Source organism: Sylvia atricapilla, chromosome 1 (genome assembly GCF_009819655.1).
Source record: "Sylvia atricapilla isolate bSylAtr1 chromosome 1, bSylAtr1.pri, whole genome shotgun sequence".
NCBI classification, from domain to species: Eukaryota; Metazoa; Chordata; class Aves; order Passeriformes; family Sylviidae; genus Sylvia; species Sylvia atricapilla.
Genome location: NC_089140.1, coordinates 30593550 through 30616468, shown reverse-complemented (window position 1 = coordinate 30616468; position 22919 = coordinate 30593550). Strand labels below are relative to the sequence as shown.

General features: G+C 38.5%; 1 protein-coding gene across 1 annotated transcript in view; it reads right to left on the bottom strand.

Moving 5' to 3' along the window:
• Window positions 1–6307: 6307 nt before the first annotated feature.
• The window catches only part of HDAC9 (histone deacetylase 9), a 273052-nt gene continuing 256440 nt past the window's right edge, over window positions 6308–22919 (bottom strand). The window contains exons 23-25 of the mRNA XM_066318441.1: window positions 21937–22021; window positions 16757–16910; window positions 6308–7787 (exon numbers count right to left, since the gene is read on the bottom strand). Coding sequence (XP_066174538.1) covers window positions 7748–7787; window positions 16757–16910; window positions 21937–22021 — 279 coding nt within the window. The 3' untranslated portion in view covers window positions 6308–7747. The remainder of the gene's footprint in view (window positions 7788–16756; window positions 16911–21936; window positions 22022–22919) is intronic.

The window sequence follows — 22919 nt, the reverse complement described above, 5'->3', positions numbered from 1 at the left end:
CTAGAAGAATTGTTAGTCTGAAGGTTTCAAAAAACCCACTCCACTTCTCAAAGGCAAGGTCAATTCTGGCAGGTTGATTTTAAAGCTGCAATGGTGTCTAGCTGGAATCTCTCACAAGGTTGGAATGTTAGAAGTAGACCCAGGAGAGAGGATTTAATGTACAAAATGCAGGTGAGGCAGCCAGAAAGACATGATGAATGCAATTTATCACAGGGCTCTGCAATTTATCACAACGGAATCACAGGAAACAAGCAAAACAGAGAAGTAGACAGATAGACTGGATAGCCTGACATTCTCTGAGCATGGAACTTCTTTGAAATATGCCAAGGAAATTACATGTTACATGTTCAGATTTTCAAACAGTATTTTACTGATGGAATAGAACTGTGTGTTTCTCAGTTTGGGGCCCTTTTCCCCCCCCAAAAAAAAAAAAAAAAAAAAAAAAAAAAAAAAAAAAAAAAAAAGAGATGTGTTATCCTGAATAATGAAAAGAAACTAAAATTAGAGGATGCTGTTTTGCTTCACTTTGGTTTTAATCCCCTTCTGGAGCAGCACTGGATACATGCCAGGAGGTAGGGGTTTCCATGTGCAAACAAAGAGCCTGTACTTCCTAGCTACCCTTCTCTCTGCTCAGTTTTCAAGTTCAGGTGCATGAAGGTCCACACACAGAAGCAATTTCAATCTGTGAGCTATTTTTGACAATGTGCAAGTGATCAAAATGTTTGCTCACAGCAAACACGCTCCTTCCTCACTCCCTTGCTTTTGTGGGTGCCTTTCTCAGAACAGGTCTGTTCTATCAAGGTAACAACTCGGAGTTTTACAGCAGCAGTGCTGGAGCAATACCAGCTCTGCTGCAGAGCACTGGTGCAGAGTGCTGGGTATTCCCCACCGCCCACAAAGTAGGGGCCTTGCAGCTTTCAAAACAGTGCATGTACTATTTAAATTGCTTCACTGGGAGGAGAATTATGTGTTCTGCAACGCCTCAGGACAATGAGCCAAAGGAACTATAGAATATGAGCTTGGTGTTAGAGCCAGAGCTCTGCAATGCTCTGCTTTGTGTGTGTTTTAGCCTGCTATGTAACATTACTTTTACATTAACATTTGTGGTTCCTTTTTTATGCACTCCAGCTTCACCATGCTCCCCCCTTTATATTTTAACAGTCAGATTCCTATGATCCAACCAGGGTGGCATGTTCAAAGCTCCACTTCTTTTTTGCACTGATTAAAAAATGAAACGGGAAAAAAAAAAAACTCCTCAGAGTATTGAACAAGCTTACTTCAAATAGCTTTTATTAACACTAAGACATGACTATAGCCAAAGAATTATACAAAACACAAAACAAAAGGGATTTTGACAACTTGGTTGAAGACTATTTCACGCCAATCCAATGCTCATATATCTATAATCAACAAAGTTCTGGAGCACAATATTACTTAACATTATTCATTGGATACTTGCAGATACAAAAATGTATCAGGAATAATAACAGTGGTTCCTTTTACTCTTATGGAAATATTACTATTGACCTTTAAAAATGTTGCCCTTTGGGTCAGTCCTACTGATGCTTTATCCCTTAGAATCTGCTCTGCCTGAAAAGACAAATTACAGATAAACTTTCAGAGCTCTGAGCAAAAGGACTGGTTTTTATCATGGAAACAGATAGCAACATCAATTTCCTAAAAAGAAAAAAAAAATAAAATAGACATTTCAGCTGTGTATCCCTAGACCAAAAAGTCAGTCTTGTAAAAACCCATGGCAGTAAGCTTGCTTTGAAAGCCTTAGTTATGACTTCACCAGATATTGCTTTATGCTTTCCTACTGCATCCTAACTTGGAATATTAAGCCAATCATAAAATTTAAAATAGCAGTAAACTAAGCAGCAAGAGACATGAGTATGAACCTGTCTCCCTAACACATGACATATACACGCTCATGAAGCCAGTAGAATAGATCCAGCAGAGTCAATTTTCTTTCACACAGACTTTTTTAGGAGCAGAACTGGCACTTTATATCAGAAAAAGTTATGTGTGGGCAAGCTCAGATCTTTTCCCCGGGCTTTTTTTACAGCTTCATGTGGCCAAGTGCAGAGTTCAGGTTCTTCCTCTGGCTGCATACCCAAAGCCTGTTAGAGGAGGGATCTAAGTTGTCTTTGAATCAGAACATCCTATGGCTCTGCTACTGCAAACATGCCTCTGGCCATGCAGGCGTACCATCCAAATGGGGAATGTGTGGAGATCTTGACACAGAATCCCTCTGACCACACAGTACCTGTGCCACTGCTTGCATGAATCACTTGTCTTTAGACCATCCCCACAGAAGCATGTCTTTGGCATAGATCACAGCCCATATACTTGACAGCCCAACTCACAGTGTGCTAATTGACATCCACAGAGCCGTGTGTTTGATGGTGCAGAACAATTTATATTTTGCTGTAATCTATGCTAACATGCTGAAACACAGAGCATGGCACTGTGCAGGATGAAGGATTGTGCAGAAGAGACATAACTGAGAGTTGCTGGATCATCCATCCTTTTTGGTCTTCACTTTCTGTAGTGTGATTTACTAGCAATTAGAACTGAGCTAGTAACAAGATCTCATGGGGACAAAAGCCTTTCAGATCAAGTGAAAAAATGACACTGTTAAAATCAAAATGGGGTTCTTTTGAGGTTAGAGAGGAACGCAAGTTTCACAATTTCTTTTTTTTAACAGTCAGCAGACAGCCAGCTAAATAGTACACTCAGAATACTGCTGCAGTTTGGATCTGTTACAAAAATGAAACATTTAATTGCTGCAAGAAGTGACAAAGATAAGCAATTCCCATTCCCACACCAAGGGCAGGGGAACTTGTCAGAAAAGAAACTTTTTTCAGATGGTTTTCTATGTGTTACAAGGGTGAATTCAATTACAAAAACAAAGCAAAGATCTTAAATGATAATTTAGAACCTAAAAGCCTTAAAAACCAGGATGAAAAGCAAGTAGCAGAAACTTGATTTAAGAGAGATCCTTTCCTGGCAGGTTCCACACACCACATCCTCCCTCCCCAGGTACATATTCTCTTTTACTTCCATATGGAGTCTGTAAAAAAAAAAAAAATACCACGGTTCACAAAGCTCTATTGTGACCTTTAAAAATAAAACAACCATGCACTGCTATGCTTCTGGAAAGGCCACTATTGAAAAAAAATAAAATTCCCCCTATCAGTCATGTTATGAAGTGTCTGCTGGGGGCTAAGAACTTCTTGGGCAAATGCACAGTACACACATCAGCACACATGACTGCTGCTGCTGCTGCTGCTGCTGCTTACAAGAGGAAATAGCCAGGTTCACATCTGCATGAGTGTGGCCATGCTGGTGGGACAGAGGAGGCATTTCCCAAAGAATAAATGCTTGCTGAGAACCTCCTTGCCCCTGTAAGAGAATAGGAGTTAGTTGTTTTACAGCCATCAGTGCCTTTGGAAAAGTTCCCTCTAATTCTTCGTCCCAGACACATTGCCCCGAAAGTGTCCTGCTGTCTGTCTACAAAAATTAGTCAGTCTCTACATTCTTGTTCTCTACAGGACCTCTGGTGTTGGCTGCAGCAAAACCTTTCTAATATTTCATCTCTGGTTATGACTCTCAGCTTTTCAGAGAGGCTGCACTTAGATAAGACACCAACTAAAATACCACATACTCTAGAGAGGGGTTTATTTTGCCACTTGTATTCAGCCTGCAGCATGCTGTTGACTTTTTCTGCAAAGTAGAGGCAGCGCCATTTTTATTTGCATAAAATTTTCTGCTTATTTTATGATGTTTATCTAAGATAGCTTAATGATATTGTTTTTCTCAGATGTATTTGCTTGAAATTAGTTGCTTCATTTATACTGAAAGAAAAATTAGGAAAGTAAATGATTAAAAAAAGTTAATATTTCTGTCATCTTTACACTGGCAAAATTCCCATGAACTTTGATTACCCGCTAGAAATGTTGCCTGAAAAGAGATCATATAATCAAGCTGCAAATTATATTAAAACCAAATGAGCATAGGCAGAATTGCTCCACAGAGTCTAAAAATGAAGTTCAAGACACTCATGAAGGTTTCAGCAGTTCTGAGATTTGCTGTTCATCAGTGTTCTTACTGCAGCCCAGGTAAGAGCCTCAAGCTGGATAAAAACCATTCTTTTCTTGATCTTCTGAGTCACGTCTCTTTTTAGTATTATGAAATGAAGGACCTAAGAATACAAGAAAGGAAGAAGAAAAGCATAGTAATACCAGAAAAGATCTACTGAGCTTAATACTAAGTTCCTAACACTAGAGAAGAAAATGAACTGGAGCAAGCATGTTAGTGGGACTTGCTGCTGAGGCATCTCTCTTTCTGGTGGCTGATGACTGGCACAGAGGCAGAGTACAAATTACTTCAGGATTCTCCCACGAGGTAAAAATCTGCTGCTGCTGGCAATGGCAGCCTGGGGAGGAGGTGCAGTGAGATGTCCTTCTGCCTTCCTGCAGCCCTTGTGCCACCAGGACCAGGCTGAGGGCCACCCTGGCTCCAAGTGTTCTCTGCTGCCTCCTCAGCTTCACCTTCCCCACAGAGTCACACAGAAATCACCCTTATCCCATCTTGTTTATGCATTTCAGCTCAGTTCTAGATGTAATCTAAGCTCAGACATAGATATTTTGGCAGCCAACTTGAAATATCTGGGACTGAATTTTCAGAGGTGTCAATCTCTCTAGCCTAGTGGGAAAGGTCTGTGGGAGACATGAGACTTTGATGTCTCCCCAAAAATCTGAATTTTTACATTTGAAACACACAATTCATGCATCTTTCTGAAATTCTTGCAATCTGTTGTTGAATCCAGTTAAAACTGGGCATTTTTAAGAGTGTCTATGTGAATATTTCCCTAGAACTATGACTAAAATTGCTGGAAGATATTTTAACTCCGGTCCACGGGGAGCTATTGACAGTAATAAAAAAATACTGTGAGAAGAAAACAGCAGCAAGTGAAACTGCCCTCTCAGAAAGCCCAGGTCTGCTTTGAAGGAAGTGTTGACATTCACCATAAGACTCAACCATTTCCCAGAGGGCTGTAAGATGCCTTGGAATGACATAATCAAAAAGCAATGGTGCTCTTGACTTAAAGGGGTAAAGAAAAGCAGGGTCTGATCCATCTGCCATCGAAATCAAAGAGGACTGTGCTATTGACTTCAATCAGAAGAGTTCTGGACGCAATCTGTGTGCAGTTTATTAGCACACTTGTTTATCCAAACGATCCTAACTTCAACCAATGGCATGTCTAGATATCTGCCTGGGACTGCATCTGTACAAATGTATAAGTGTGAGTTTATAATGTTGTTTAATTCAAATTACTCTGGCATTTTAAAAGTGTTTCCAGCTAAAAAAGACAGCTTTAGCTGATTTGCACCCCAGAAGACAGACTTTGATTGGAAAAGCTTGTAACTCACATTTCAGGTTGCAATTCATATACAAGTTCATGCAAGCTAAGGACACAAACAGATTTTAGGGTTAATTTTAAAATTATATTACTATGCAGTCAATTAAAATTTTGCAGCCATGATTTCAAAATGTGAAAAGCTCGACAAATTACTCAACTCATCAGCTATAGCCCTTGGTTTCCTTGAAGGGAAATTTCTTTGATGACCATAAAAAAATCACAGTAAATGGCAAATAAGATTGCCATCAGGAGTCTGCTGAAAATGCAGGAGACACTCCTGATTGCTTTAGTCATGTGAACAACCCCTTCAGAACAGCCCAGAGTCAGGCAAGGTGGCTTACACCAGGAGTTAATTTAGCCTGCTGGGACTCTGCGCTGCTAAAACGAGCATGGTTTTGGCTTGTAAATGGGGGGTAGAATTTTATTTCACTTTCTGAGGGTCAGAATTTTATTTTCCTTTCTAAGGGGCATACATTCATTTCAGAGTAAACCCTTTAGAATAAAAGTTTACTTCACATTATAGGAAATGACATCCCTTTTTTTAGATTTCCCTTTTCAAAGCATGCCTCAGATTTCTGACTTGTAGAGGAGAGCTTTGGTATAAGTAATAAAAGTCTTTAAAATTAAAATGCTAATCGTAAACAAACCCAAATGCATGAAAGATATAGTCTGACTGCATAACAAAAGAGAATTATATAATTCTATTTGAGTGAAATCTTTCATCTTTGATTTACAGGTTTGAGTCTGCCTATAACTGAAACCATATTGTTCCATATCTTTCATATCATTGCCTTCCCCAAAATCTTGTTTTAATTAAGGTTCCTTTCAGATTTTTAGAATAAAAAGCATGACAGTCTTCACTTATGGCTTTAATATAGATTCTTTTTTTTTTTTCTTTTTTTTCTTTCTTTTTTTTTCTTTTTTTTTTTTTTTTTTTTTTTTGGATTTGGAAAATATATAAAAAATGAACATCACTTGCTTTTAAAAGCTGAGCAAGCTATCAAATACTGCAAGCTGAATACTTCAAGGTATCTCCTGGGGTTCATTAGGTGAGAAAGTTGTAAACAAAATAAAAGTTACTGTAGCAGAGTTTTGTTCATTTGAAGTACTCTTACATACATGCCCATCTCTCTCTCTCTCTCTGACAGTAAGGCAACACGTGTAACAGTTTAAGCGTTCATTTTCAGCTAAAGGCACAACTCTATGTTACGTTCTCAAACATGGAATTAAACAGCTAAAGTCACATTGCAGGGAGATCTTGCTGCACTTCGGGGATCTAAAATAAAGCCTAAACCCTTTGAAGCTTCTTAAGCAACATCAGTTCTCTTGGTGCAGGACTACATAAAAGAATCAGTTCGTATTCACATCACGACCTGTAAAAAACACTCCTACACAACCTCCAGAGAAACACCTGAGCTTCAAATGAGCTGCACTGAAGTTACTGAAGGTCGCTGCTTTGGAGTCAGAACGCAGAAACATTTCAGAACAAACCAAAAACACGTTTGAAAAACTATCCATACTTGATCTCTGCTGCACACACGGTGAGCGCTACTGTCAACTACAGAGGGTACAGCACGTTTTCTTAAAGGCAAAAGATCATTTTAGAGAATCGTGAATGTGTTTTTATGATAGAAAAGATTACATGAAATGGGGAGGGATGGCCAGGAATAGGGAAGAGAAAATAAAGCACCACCAAGCACAGTACTTCAGGGGATTCATAGTACAATAAGAAGTGCTTTCCCTTTAGCTAAAATCCCTCATCATAATTTAAACACTTTTCACTTATTCAGCTAAGAATTCATTACAGGAGGTTAAAAAATGGCACGTAAAATAAGGGTGGAGGTTTTGTTTCTTCATTACACAGAGCAAAGAAAACAAATTCTATTAACAATTTAACACAGTATGAAAAAAATTATCCAGTAAAAAGTGTCAGAAAGTGATTAATGGAGTTCATGGAGTACGTTGCTGGCTGTTGCAATTCTCATATCTATAATCTATCATGTAGAATTTTGCAATACTCTATTTCACAATTTGTGTTGGTGAGTGGGTCAAACAGCATTAAAATACATGCTCTAGGCTCTTTCTCCCAAGTCCGTTTTACTGTAACTCTAGAATTGTGGTGGTTACATTTAAGGAATCTTTCGGGCTCTTTCAAGTCCATCCAAAGAACAAGTGAAGCTGCTATTCCGAGTTCTGTGCCCAGTGTTTATGTTCCTTCTGATCTGTGCCACCCAAGAAGCAGACAAGACATGTCTGAGGGTGCTTTGGGGGATACACAATGATGTCACCCACAGGAAATATCAGGGAGGACTTGGCACTTCACAAGGCTGGCTCTTCTTCCATGGGCTCACCAGCAGCTCTGTAAAAATAAACAGGCAATCAGAATACGGCACAAGAGTACACAATGACATTGTAGATTTTCATGCATAATCAAAGCTGATTTTTCAGCTCCCTCAGATGTTTATTTGTGTTATTCAGCTATCCATAAATAGAGTTTCTTTCCTAGGAAGTATAAACAAATGTCAAGTGGAAAAACATTTTAGATCCAAGCAATCACCGAAAATGTTCCTGTTTATATTAAAATATGTCAGAATATTTTATAACATTTTGTCCAGAAATGTACATGCTTTGTGTCAACAGAATCAAATAATCTGATGAAAAAAATAGCTGTGATACTTTTATTTTAAAAGCTTTTGCAACTAAAAATACATGCATTTATTTTTTCAAGCGGGCCCACACCATTAAAGCAAAATAGTTCACTAGTGCCCAAGTAGTGTGCCCTCTGAGGTTCTTCTCCAGTCTCCTAGTTTTTGATTTTGTGTTTTCATAAACACATTGCCTGCCTGCCTACAACTTTTGAAACTAAATTCTGAATCTGATTAGCAGACAGCTATCAAAGAAAAACTATCTATTAATTATATCAAATCTGATTATATCTATATCTTTTATAAGAAAACTTCTGGGAAATCATCAGCTTAGGCAAGACGAGCTCTAAGACAACCAATAAGAAAATGATGAGGATACATACGCTGAGCTGACATCAAGTCTTGCAATTCCTTGTATGTGACAAGCTACTGCACCTGAGGAATATGATGGCAATTATAAAATTGGAAGCTTCTGAGATCATGTAGAAACCTCACTATTGAAGGGCAAAGAATTTGGACAGAAACCATTTTTCATCTCAGTCTTCATCTAATTTAAAATAGAACTTATTTATTTTAAAGAACTAATTTAAAATAGTAATGTCAAGCAATTTTGAAATCAGGAGAGAAAAATAAATGTAAATTAATAAATTAGATGTTTACCAGTAAATTCCTGTAAGCCAGTACAATAACTGGCTTCAGTAAAATATTCTTCAGAAAGTATAAATTCATGAGATCCCCTGGAAAAAAATCTAATTAATGGGGGATTTCTTTGATTTTGATAGTTCATTCAGCAAGGAAGTCAGAGAATTTTAAATTAATCTGAAATTTATTAAAGTCTTGCCCAATGAAAAAATGAGCAGTATGTCTTCAAATTGTTTTATACAGGTCATTCCTTTATGATTTGGAATGATCATTGATAGCATGTTGAAAAATATGTCAGGTGAATGACATGTGAAAAACATGAGGTTTTTCAGACTAATCTCTTTCCGAAGGGTATTGACTCTAAAAGATGATCAATCTATAAACCTCAAATCTTTCGTCTCTCACCACATGGTGGAGGATGTTTCCTATGAACAGTAACCACTGTGGCTCCCTCATTCCTGAGAAGTGAGGTGAAGGCCCCTTGCTCTCCCTCTTTTCCCCCTTTTGCTCTGTTCTGGATTGCAGCAGAGAGCACACAGTGGCAGCCAGGGTGAGATGGAACCTTGCCTGCTGCTGAGGTCCTTCCTCAGGTGTGATAAAAGATCACACACTGGGTGAGGAATTCATACTGAAGATGCATGTTGCTGTTATGCCAACCACACACTTCCACTTTCTCCAGCCACTTGTGGGAGACATGAAAATCCTCTGGCATAATACAGAGGGTCAGTAAGCCCTTATTAAACATCCAGAACTTTATGGGTCTGTCTGGAAAGACGATAATTTGGAAGCGCATGACAACTCAGTTTTCAGGTTCTGCAAATGAGAAACAATATGTGTCAATAGATTTCAGGTAGGATCAGGAAGGAATGAAGCTCTGGAAAACCTCTGGAAGTGAAAGTAGGGCTTTGGACTATTCATAAGAACCTAGGGAAGCAGTACTTGCAACAGTCTGTTCCCAGATGTTTGACTTCTGGGACAGGCATTCTCATGAACATAGTACTATTGAGGATCTTATTTAGGACTTCTTTCACTGGAAAATTTTTCACTGACAAAGGTGCTTCTGAGGGCCAGGAGTGGCCCTCACTGATCTTGAGTGCTATATTCCAATATATTCCAACAACAGGCCAACATTCACCAGCCAGAGCATAAGCACCAATAATATTTTTTATATGTAAGTGCCAGATGCAAGGTCCTTTTTAGGAAAGAGAGGTAAGGTTAGAGCGCCGTGGCAATCCAGCTGTTGTCTTGCAGTGTGGGCACTCTCATAGTCTTCTTCAATCTCCTTTTGAAGACTTATGTGTATGCTTTAACGTCATTTTATTAGTGTCAGAGGAGTCACTGGATTTATCCAACAGTTCATCATTAAAAACCTTTATTTTTATGAGATAATGGCTCAGGCTAGAGCTTTGTGTGAGAGCTAGTACTGTTTTGGGGCCAAAGGACAGAGAGAAAAACACTGTAAATCCCATAGCACTGAGCAGAGAATCAATATATGCCCATTCTGACAAAATCAAAAGTTGTCAAAAGAAAAATTGAGAGGGCAGAGTCTGACAGGCCAAATTTGTGTTACTTCAGTTTTGTCACTGTGAGTTAGGCCAGTTCAGTCAGTCCTCCTGTAGCTGACAGGAAGTTGGCATAAAAACATAAAACAGGCAGAACCCCCCACCCCACATTGTATGCTCTGAGCAGTTCCTCGAGATGCAGCTGTGAGCTCAGGTCTGATCTAAACCAATTCCATGCAGTCAGCAAATTCAGAAAGACATCAATTGAGATTGTAATGATTATAGATTTTTTCTCTAAGGCTTCACTCAATCCCAAGTTCCTAGGAGCTGAGCCCTCCTGCATTCACTTTACTTTGGTGTGCTGTGAAGAGTGCTCATCTTTAGCTCTTTATATGTAGAATTCTGACTATGGCTGAATGAAATAATCTCTTTGCAGTTAATACAAAACAAAGTTTACACCTTCAAACAAAATAAATAGATGAAGAAAAAATCCTATCAGATGGATAAAATCTGGCAAAATGTGACATTTTAAATACTGTTCTGTGGAAATTGAGAATAAATGTTATTTATGAGAAAATTATTAAAAGTAATTCATATCTACAATTTTTAAAAAGGTAGTATTTAAGAATGTAGATAAACTCAATACATTACCCAAAAAAAGAAACTGTTTCTCTTACCTTATTTTTAAATGAAAATTACAGAGATTCCTCTTAGCTACATTATCACACACACAAAAATAAAAATTCAAGGTATGTTTCCAAGGTAGAAACTGCTCAATAAAGATAAATTTTTCTGGCATGGTATGACTGTTTTATGCCATAATCTGTTCCTAATTTAGCTCAGCTATCTCAGAGAAAATCGTTGTAATTGAAAAGTGATCCTCTGGTAGCAAAGAGCTGAGGAAAAAGAGGTACATTTCTATATCATGAAGGTGATTCGGGGAGTGTCTCAAGACATTATATAAGACATCCTGAGTAAGTGTATATCCTAGTAAAAATGGACTTAGTATGGATCAAAGAGAAAGGAACTAGAAGTAAAAACCATCCTAGCTTAAGAGCAAAACAAGATAACTCCATATATACTCTCAAAAGAGGAAGAAATGTCCAAACAAGGCAAATTAAATAAAATATAAACTCTGGCAAGTTAAATGCAAACCTTCAATGAAGCAAACTAATGGAAAGTCTGAGGAGCAACATATTAAAGGCATAAAAGCTAATAATAAAAAGATCTTTCAAAATACATCAGAGGAAATGATCAAAGCATAAAAGGAGCATCAAGGAAGGTAGACCGCAAAAGCAAAATGAACTATTTATATCTGGGTTCACTAGAGAAGTGTCAGTGCAATTTTATTACTTGCAGATGAACTATCCTAAACTGAATCAGAGCTAAAACAAACTGATACACCAAACATTGCCAAATTTCTAAGAGCAGATGATATTTATCTGCTAAGTTCCAGGGAAATACGATTAGGATGTTGTTAAAGAAATAGTTATTGAGCATATTCTCCAGCTTAACTCAGCAAGAGGTAGAGAGGCAAGAAAAGCAGTTCCTCTTTTGGAAACCACAGGAGGTACAGTAAGTCTGTATGGCACAATTGAAAGCAGATACAATCAGTGACGGAATTAGTAAGCATTTAGGTAACAGTCATTTGGGCAAGAGTTAGGTCTTAACACTTAAAAAGATAGCAATCCTTTCAAATTTACTAGAAGTTTCTGAAATAAAATTAGGGAAAAGGGATCAAGTGACTGCCCTCTTCAAAGAAGGTCTTCCAACAATTTTACCCAAGTGCTTAGAAGAACCTAGGTTTTTGGGAGAAGGTCCTTTCACAGATTAACAATTCATCAAAAGCAAGAACCTTATAATAATTTTGGTGAAATTTCACCATGGATGAATTCTCCAGAGCATCCCAAAAAGACTAGGCAGACTACAAGTAGATTTAGGTGATAATGTTTGCTGATGATGCCAAATTGCCAATACTACTCAGCTGTAAGGCTCACAACAGCATTTCTGTATAGAGAAGAAAGCAAAAAACACAAACACAACACACAAGGAAGGACAGCTTTAACTGTTCTAACAGTGATGGCTACGACTCAGTGTTTGGAGTTAATGGTAGAGGAGCAGAAACTCATAGAAACAAAAGATCCCCAGTGTTAGCTACTGTCTAAATTCATAGTGTGCCCAACACCTGGAGTCCTGCATGCAGCTTTTACTCCACCTTAACGAAACTATAAAAAGCACAGAGAGGAGCAAAAATCATCAAAGGTAAGAAATTATTTTCATACCAGCAGGAATACAAAGTCTTGAGAAGCTCAAGACTTTAAAACCACATATGAGTAAAAGATTATGAGTAAGAAAAGAGGTGGTTTTCTTTCTCACAATACAAGGCCTAGGGGTTTCCCAGTGATTTTATTTGCTAATAAGTAAAAGCAGTGCAAGGCTTGATGAGGCTGTGGGATTCACTACCCAAGTGCCAGAGGCAGATTCAAAAAGGTTTTGAAAAGTTTATGCCTGTGTATGTATCCTCAAGGCTTTTACACTGGATGGGTTAGATACAGGAGTTGAGATATATCAACTCACCAGGGCAGGGCTGGCCCTCAACCTCCTCTCCTCCTAGTTCTCTTCCTTATGTACCGATCACCAAGGATGAGAAGGTGGGCAAGATAAGGGTGCAGGCTGACCTGGGAAATCTGTTCAGCAGCTACTCACCCTGGAGGGGACTGTAAGCCCAGTGGAGTATGGCCAGGCGTGTCCTGTGTACTCAGCACATCTGAGGTAGAAATCCAAATAGTGAAATGCCAAGTGAAGCTTCATGTGTTGATAGACAAATATGGCAAGTGACCCTAAATGGTAGCTGGCTGTACTCCATAATTCGACCATTTGCTCTATTATATATTATAATGCAATTTGACTGAAACTGCAACTGGTAGCTCTGTAACATTAAGAGCAAAAATTATACTCTCTTTTTATTTCCATTTGAGTAAAATCTATGCTCAGCTGAACCAGAGCCATAAAGTCAAATTCTGATAAATGTCATTCTCAAGATTTACTGCTTCCTGTAAAAATAGTAAGTGCAAGAGATCTCCCTCCACACCCTTTTCTTTTTCCATTTTAAGAAGAAACATACAGAAGCTCCAAGGTATCAAGGACAGCAGCATATTGAATGTTTTCACAGCACAATTTCTGAAACAGCTGTCTGGCCAAAGCAAAATTCTAATCAGCTGAATTTGTACCTCACATAGGGAATAAACAGTTATCAACAGTTATCAACAAAATTTCTAGTAGTTAGAAATGTTTCATAGGGCATGCTTATTTCTTTAATTGCATCTCTATTTAAATCTCTGTTAGCACCATACATGTTTCCTTTCCTATCCACAAACTCTTTTTTCTATATCTGCACTCTTCCAAAGTCTATAATCAAGATTCAGTTGGACCTCAAAATGCAGAGTTATGCTTTGGTAAAATAAAACACCAAAAGTGTAGCAGCTTTTCACGTTTTTCTTCATTTACCCTGCCAGAGAAAATCAAGTAAAAAAATAATCGGCACTGTCACTTGAAGAAAAGAAAGAAAGAGAGAAGAAAGAAATAAAAATACTTAATATGGGCCTTAGCCAGGAGCATTTTATCCATCAGTGGTAAATGAGTCAGATATGAGTTGGCCAGGAAAAGAGCTGCTTTACCCAAAATCTGAGTTTCAAGTGAGTCATCTCACTCCAACACCAATATATCCTCCAACATAACTGGCCAGAGTTTCCCGCAAAGAGACGCTTGCTGCTGCTCTTCATCTGGAGGCCTGACCATCCAGAGCTGAAGTTGACAGGATCTCTGCCATCGAATCAGTGAAACAGTCTCAGAGCTGCAGGCCAGAGCTGTCAGCCTGGCTGGGCGTGGTGGGAATTAAGAGGAAGCAAATTGACTCCTGGAGGAGTAATGGAGGAATCCTTCAGGCTGCCCCATCAGCCACGGTGCTTCCTGTTCTGCTCCCACCCTACCTGTCACAAACAACTTTCCCAAACGAACACTCAATGCAAAAGCTTGCAACAGGTCCTCAGAAGGTGACCCCATCTATACCAGCAGGAGGAAGGGCACACCTTCTCTCAGAGCCTGAGACCCGACATGACTCCTCACATCCCTGCTGCCCTCCGTTTGCCATAGGAAGTGGCTGGAGAAGGGCCATTGCATACACAGTCCTTTATTACAACAAACATTAAAAAATGTGAAAAGGCAAAGCTGAACTCATCTCTACATTACTGCTGTTTGTGTTGGTATGTACCTATGAAACAGATGGTGTGCTTATGTGAAATGAAGTAAATTACATAGAACCCAAAGCATGCAATTCCATATTGATCCTTACATTGATCAGGAAGAAAACAAAGAAAATGGTGCTCAGAAGCCTCAGAAATCCTAACTCTCAATTTTGGTCCAGTGGGATAGCATTTTTTTTGCCCTGTCACTCTCTGATGGCAACTTGGCTTCATGTGACTTCTTTGAGGTTTACAAATGTAGAAAGAGATTTCAGGACGCATGCGTGCATAGGCTTTGTTTTTTTTCTTTTGTGCTCTTGACAAATGTCTGCAGCACCACAGAAGATATTCCAAACGAAGTCATTTTTCCACAAAATAATTCATCACAATGGATTCATCCCTACAAGAGTCCAGAACTGATGAAGTGCAATGAATCTGGCAGCCACATGAATTCCACTTGTGTTCATTTCAGTACATCCTTTTTTTTCCATGTTTCTCAGCACTGGCCTGAAATTCTGTTTTCAGAACGGGTGGAAACTGTCACAGGTTATCAGTTGGTAGCTAATAACTACAGTAATTAAGTGCAGTGTTAGTCAAAGAGTTATTTTGTTCAAATCATGTAGGAGCAGCAGTTGCTCTTGGTAGTTGGAGTTTTGAGTGGAATCACATAACAAATAAAATTTTTGGTTATTCTCAGCAATGTAAAAATACACAAAATTAGCCATGCCCTTTTCCAGACAATTTATAGCTTTAATTTGCTTGACTGCATTATTTCCAATACTTTAACTAAAATTATTTATGTATTTCAGAGCTATGCATACACAAGTGGGATTTTTTCTGTCCCTAGCTAGCAGAAGTGTCTTGTAACCATCAGAAACTTGATGGTTTTTTTCATCTACATTATTCCTCAGCTGAGCACTGATTAGCACAGTCATAAATCTAAAATACATCTTGTGTTCATCATGGATTCTTCTCTAAGCTTTTATGAAGTTGTCTGCAATAATCCTAGCACAAGAATAGCCATGGCATAATAAAATATAATTACAATTGGAAAGGTAATTATGAAAATACTGTGAACTTTACTAGCTAGCTCTATCCCCTGTGTGTCCCTTTGAGACATGCCTCAATTCTGACAGATGACTGTTGCCACTGTTGTGAGGGATCTTCATTCCCAAACATATCCATAGCTTTGAGAATTGCACTAGTCCCCTGGGTGCCTATCAGTTCAGTTCTGATTAAAAGACACAACACAGGATGAAAGAAATGAAGCAACTAAGAAGCAGTCACAATGTAGGAGCCATGGATCTTTCTGGCTCCACTCCCACCACTGCTGTCCCTACCCACAGCTCCCTCCTTTCTCTACTGTTGTTCCACAGCCTGATGAGCTGATGAGTCTCCTTATAAGGCTTTTTTCATCTTTGGTCCTCCCTCCTCTGTTTTCTGTGTATGATGGGACCCAAGTGGTTCCACTATATTTTGTATCTTTCTCTACTGGCGAAGACCAGGAAAGTTTGTCCTTAAAACAAAAAAAAAGGAAACTCCAAAAACTTCTGCAGTGGCTTTTCTGATTATAGATGACAGAATATTCAGTGGCTACTGAGTTTTTTTCACATGTAATTGGCAAAACACACAATAGCATTTACTGCATCATCTTAATTTGGAAGTTGAAAGCAATCTCCATTAATGTAAAAAGCAGATGACAAGCTGGAGAAAACAGCATTCTCACTCTTTGCTGGTGTACTTTCATCTTAGTACATAGAAAAAGCTGGCCCTAATCCTGGTCAGGATTGCTTTAAGTTTTATACTGGGACTGTTCACATAACTTCCAGGGAAGCCACTTTTAATGGCTGACTAATATCACTTAATAACGATTTAAGTGCATCATTATTAAATTTATCTGACTGTTTGTTGAACGCTTTCCTAGAAAATTAAAACTAAAAGAGATTTGAAAAACTTCTACTGAGAAGAATATGGTTCATTACACTTGACCATGTCTATTTACCTCTTATGGATATTGCACTTTTTATGAAGTAGAAAGAATTAGACATGGGAAAAAAACAAGCTTCTTGTACTAATCATAAACTTTATTATAAAAATAGAGATACCAAACCCCAAAAACTGCTAGTATAGAATATCTCTCTTCCAGTGGCTAAGTGAGAGAACTGAAATCCAGGGATGAAAAATTCCATGTATCTCAATTAGCAGATAATTTTGAAACAACACTTAGTCTTCCTTTCTTCTTTGTTTCACTTGGCTGGAGTGAAAGCCTTGGTCTCTGTAATAATTTCATGCACTTACCTGCTGCCTTCCTGAGGAATACACTGCTCAACATCCACTGAAAGAGAGGCCATAGCAGATACTGTTTCTGTTTCCTCCCTCTCTTGCTTCTGAGACTCAGCCAGCGCACAATCCACTGGCACAGAGTATGGCTCCACTGACTTCCAGTACTTGCCTAAGGAAAACACACATAATAATTTATGGGAATTTTAGCTAGCATGGTGGTATAAGAACAGTAATCACTTAGTTCAACACTATATGAGTGATTATAATTTAAAATCACTGTGGTGTAAGCAGTACAGTTGAAATTTCAGACTGCAGTGAAGAGGTCTATTTCTGAACTTAAGAATGCCAAGTTGGAAAGTGCTTTCATTCCAAGAGCTGTGTCACACCCTTCCCCAGAAGGTAATAAACTGGAGGAGTAACACACAGACTAATGAACACGGATTGTCAGGAACGCTATTGGCTTTATCTACACAAGGTGATGGGATTTGAGAGCAGGGTTAATAACCAGAAGTTCTGATATGCCATAAAGTTGATGCAGAGGCAGCAAAATGTAGGAAAATGTAGATTGTTGTACAAAGTGCTCACACAGCACTGTCTTGAAAAGGAAAGAAGTCAGAAATGCCAGCTCAGACTGAAGTGGTGTTGCCAGAACAATCAGGTTTGTTAGTCCTGGATGTTCTTTCTCCTCCAACCTCAGGGCGTATACTAGAACAATAATTTAGTTAAAACCTTCATATATGAATTGACTGTTGCTGGAAAGCTGCCAGGTATCATAAGGGATAGAGCCTTCTGGTCTGCTATATAGAAATACAGGAGCGGATTAAAAGCATGAGTATTTTCAGATTTCTGCCTGCAACAGAAGAAGTTCATCAAGAAATGCAAAAAATAGTGGCAGATGACTCATCCTAAATATATAAAATGATCTGCTACTGCACGGCTATTAAGAAACAGTTTGATTATTGGAAACCACATGAACAAGTACAAATTTACATATATATTTCTTAACAGTCCAGTAAAACACTGAGCACTCACTAATTGCCAGGTGGAAGACACCTGGGAATTAGGAGCTTTGGGAAGTCTGGGAGCTCTGGACCAGAGCTTACTCAGTGTTTAGCAAGAAGCTTTCAGCAGCTGCTGCAGAGGTTGGATCACGGTACTTATCTGGGAATTAGACAGAGGGTTTCAACAGCTGTGAAAGAGAGGGGATCAAGCAGGGGACCTTTCCAAGGACTAAAAGGAGGATTTTGGCAGCTGGGCAGAAGGCTGAGCTGAGGTGCTTATCCAGAGGGTAGCTGGAGGCTTTGACAGCTGGGAGGCCAGGCCAGCAGTGGTGCTGCCTGTGCTGCAGAAAGGCTGCTGAAAACTCCCTCTTTGGTAACACAGCTCTCAACACAGTTCTAGGCTTTTGGAAGGATGAACTTTTCCCTCCAGTGAGAAAGCAGCTGTCGATAAAGTCTGAAAATGTCTTTATTCAAAAACATCATTGTGAGATGAAAGTCCAAGTCAATCTTCAAGAACAACCAGTGAGCATGGCCAGAGTGTTTCTTTGAACTCTAATAGTGTGCACGTTTGAGTAGTTAGCAGAATCTTTAAATAACGGGGACCTTCTGGGGATAAAATGTAAAGTGTATTAAGTATCCTACAAAGTTGAGATTAAGTGTTAGGAGGTTGGCCTTGCTCCAAAAACATGAAAGACAGAGCTAAAAAGTTATATACATAACAGTAGGCTCAATGATTGGAGCCTGGCAAATTTTATAAAAACAAGACAAAAATATTCTCTATTATTACTGTGCTCAGAGGCCATATTCTCTATTCATTAAAAAAATACACTAAAAACAAACAAAAAAGTTATATGAGCATTCCACAATGTTCTCACAGATCCTATGTGCAAAAGTCACTCTTTGCAATATACACCCAATTCAAACCCTATAATTTATGAGCTAAATGTTCACAGAGTGGGTGGGGTTTTTGTTGCAGAAACAGATGTGCAAGAAAATCAAATCTGTTGGCATGGGAATAATACCCCCTCTTGCCTATAAAAGAAATGAACCCATGTTCACTGCTGGAGTTTTCAAGGGCTTTTATTCATAAAATAAAATATTAGTACCCAGCTACCACTGTGTTGCTCTCCTGCAGCAACAATAAAACAGCATCAGTGAGGATTGCTACATCACATTTGTTCATTCACACAGAGGCTTGCACACCAGCTGCCCCCTGAATCCTGATTTTCTTGTAACATTAAAACTCAGGGCCAATTTAAGCATATTAGTGGGCTCTCTGCGCCCATTTAACTGCCCTTCACTCCCAAGCCATTGGTGGTGTGCTTTTTTTCCCCACATGGAGAGTTGTGTTATGAGAGGGGCTTCAGTGATAGAGAGCAGAGTCAGGCCAGAAGGCAGGTGGCAGCCCCTATACTGCAGTGGAGGGTCCTGGAGAAAGGAACTACATGGCAGGGTGTTTGTGGTTTGTGGGGGGAAATGTTTAAGCAGTCACAATTAGAAATAGCATCCAGGTAGCAGCAGGTACCTCATGCAAAGAGGGCTCGGTGATGCTTGTGAAAAAGCAACAATAGATTTTTCTTTAAAATTGGAAAATTGTACTTTGCAAACACCTTGGGTAAGCTAAAGAGCTTTTCAAGCTTCTTTTTATCCAGAGCAACATTTATTCGCTGTACACTGAACATACAGGCCTTGAATGCATGTTGAGCCAAAAGATCTGCAGGCAAAGAGGTATAGAATGGGAGGCAATCACAGCACACAGCTGCAAAGGAGCTTTGTTAGGAAGTATGCTGTGCATTGACAATTTAAAGAAGTCAAAAAACATTGGCCTCAAACCATTCTGGTCTCTGAAAATGCCATTTCTACTGTGCTCTGCTGGAATGTGATATTCTACCAGTGCCATTACATTCATTGAGAAGAACTTGGTGGAGCTCAAGGGAAAAGAATGAAGCGTACTCCTGGTTTCATTCATACAAAACTTGAGCAATCATGAATTGCAAGAAAAAACCAATGAAACCAAAGCAGTCTTCTAGGTATGCTCTTGCTTTCAGCGTGAAAATGTGCTTAAGTCTCCCTCAAAGGTTTGTGTGAGCACTGACTATTACCAGGAAATAATAAAAGGGAATATTTGTGTCACTCCTATAGGCATTTGTAATTGCTTTTCATAGATTTGGACATGCCGTACCGTGTCTTGCTTGAAAAACAATGTTTTGGGTTGGTATTCTACTATTGAACAGGATTGTTTAGAAACAGTCTATTACATGGGTGTGGGAACTAGTAATTCCAAATGTATTACATTTTCAAAGGAGCTTTGGATCACTGTCAATACACAGCATTTATAGAGATTCTGTTCTAGTGAGAAAAAAAGTTGTCTCTTTGTTTCTAAGTATTGTAGCTTCAAGGTTTTGCAAAAAGCACAGAGGGGCTAATTTGGTATAAAATGTTGCTAAAATTCATTATGAAAGTTGGATCACAGAAATAGAAACCCAATATCCAAAGGCAATGCAATGATCCAAACAAATTAAGCTTTCTCAATACCTCTTGAGGTGCTACTCAACAGCCTAATGTTCCTCAGTCTGCCTAACTCTCTAAAATATTGAACTCGCTTCTCTTAGATCTAAATATGCATCACAAAGCTGCACTGAGCTTCCTCCGGGCTCATTTCTGTCATCCAAGCATATTCCTTTCTAATACTTGGTCTGTCTCCAGAAAAAATGAGGTAAATATAACTTTTTAGATAGTTGCAAGGAAAAGCAGAATGCGTGTAAGTAAGTCCAAACCCTGAGCAGGCTGTCTAAGGTTTCAGAACAGCCCCACTGGACTGCATGACTGTACCAGTTCAGCTGAAACCCAATTGTGGCAAAATCAAGTCATTCTCCAGAACTCTGGTCTATGTTCTCAGATTTACACTATATATTTGTTCCTAAATCCACACCTTCTCTCTCAATAGCCATCATTTGTATTCCTACTCTTCTGTTTGTCTGTTTCTCAATTTACCATCTTTTTTGTTTCAGATCCATTTTCCATTACATGCATGTTTTATTTCAAACAGACTTGCATCTCTTTTCCTTGTGTCTGTGGTCTGTATGTAGCATTCTGCCCTTATCATTTGCAAATCTTTTCTATCTTGCACAGTACATGAATCTCTTTAACCTGCTGACTCCTTCCAGATCATTAACAGATTATTAACAGGGAATTTTAACTCATGAACTACCCAAGAACATACATTCAGCACAAAGAACTTACTGGAATATATTATATACAGCTGATTTAATTAGAGCTTTTCCATATTTAGGTGTCTAGTGGATATGCATGATAAACTATATGCCTACAATTAATTTTTTTTGTCACTTTGCAACTAAAATCAGATGGAGATTGCACGGATTGCATAAACAGTGAACTGGGTATGGTGTCCCTTTTAAAAACTGCATTTATTTTATGTAGATGAATCCCAACCATTTGTGGTTCATCTCAAATGAAGGAAAACATTTGTTATTCATTTGTTATTCTAAAGCAAACAGTAGAAGTCAGGAAGCTCCCACTGGCTCGGTAAAATGGCAGAGACCAGAAGATTAGAGAATTTAAGGGATGTGTGCTCAGTTGGATTAAAGCAATTGATGGCACAAAGTTCTTCAGTGAGCAAATCCCCTAAAGCATCTGGGTAGTTGAGGGTCAGAGCACACAGGTGAAGCAATAATGTACCCTCTGTCTCAGAAACAATAAAATAATGTAATTTTTAGCACTGTTCCATGGATCAGTGCCCATGCAGAGCTTTTTATCATTATCTCAAGGTCCTCTGAATCTCAAAGTGAGTACCTTGTAAAGGGCTGCAGAAACACAATCTGAACAAACTGTTTGTTAGAGCTCTAATTTACCTGTCTATTCACTGACAAACATCTATTTCATACAAACTGCTCTGGAATGAAAAGATTTGGGAATATTAAGGAATCAGAAATGCTTAAATAATTTTAATGGGTTACTTTTTCAAGGCTAAATATGTAGCAGGAACAAAAAAATGTTGAAGAAACAAAAATAAAATTATATATATATTTATATATAAATATTAGACCCACCATGTCAATTTATGCATAAAACATTTTCCCACTCTTCTCTGAAACAATACTGTCTATGACATTAATTAATAATAAAAAATTACCCCAAGCCCACTAACCCACCAACTCAAAGTGAGAAACATACTTTGAATTTCAGTGGTCTTTTTTAAAGAAGCTATTGCATTCATATTGGGGATTTGGTGCACAATATCTTCCGGGAGAGGTTCCAGCTGAAAGAATAGAATAGAATAATATAAATAGTCAATAAGCCACAGGGACATAAAACAAACTGAAACAATCTAATCATCAGGAAAAGCTCAGCCCAAGAACTGGTTAATATGTTGCTGGTATCAGTTCTAAATGTATAGTCATGATTTTGTTTTCTGTTTTCCAGCCATGTAATTGAATTCCAAGGGGCTTTTCTATTGGCTGCAAGACTAATCTATGGAGTCTCTGAAGCAGGTGCATGTCTGTGTATTATTCATTAAAAAATGCTAGTTATTTGTGTAATTTTTGTAGGTTCCTCACAAACCAAATTCCACTGTGTCTGTATACGCAGCTGGGCACTCCAAACAAAACCTTGCTGAAGCTGCACTGGAACCAAAGTGCGCACTCTATTATCTTTATTCTTCTGGTGTTATTTCATCTAACCATCTTACACATTTTAAGGTTTACAGGGGAAAACCATAAAACACAGCTGCTTTTACTAGCTTAACATTAATTTCAAGTTGTATTTAAAGCTGTACATTAAAAAATAGTTATGCTGATTAGCAGTAAATTTCCCTAAGTAAGTTTTTTACAGAATCAGCTGCATTTTGATTTCCTAGTTTTAACTGTATATTCTTTGAGCAGGGCTGCACTAGCAGAAAGAAGTATTTGGTTTCCAAATAATTATTTATGCCCTGTAGTGGATAAATATAAAAAGTAAACTGTATTTTGAATGTCACCCACATTTGCTTTTTTGACCACCTTCCACACATTTTCTCCTAGGAAAAAAAGGCTAAAAAACTGTTTGAGCTAAACTTTTCTGTAATAGCACTGTAATAACTATATTCTCTTTGAACTAGGGTGAGTCATGAAGCTCTTCTGCTTCCCCAGGTAAACTGCCATGGCTGGTGTGCAGGTTTG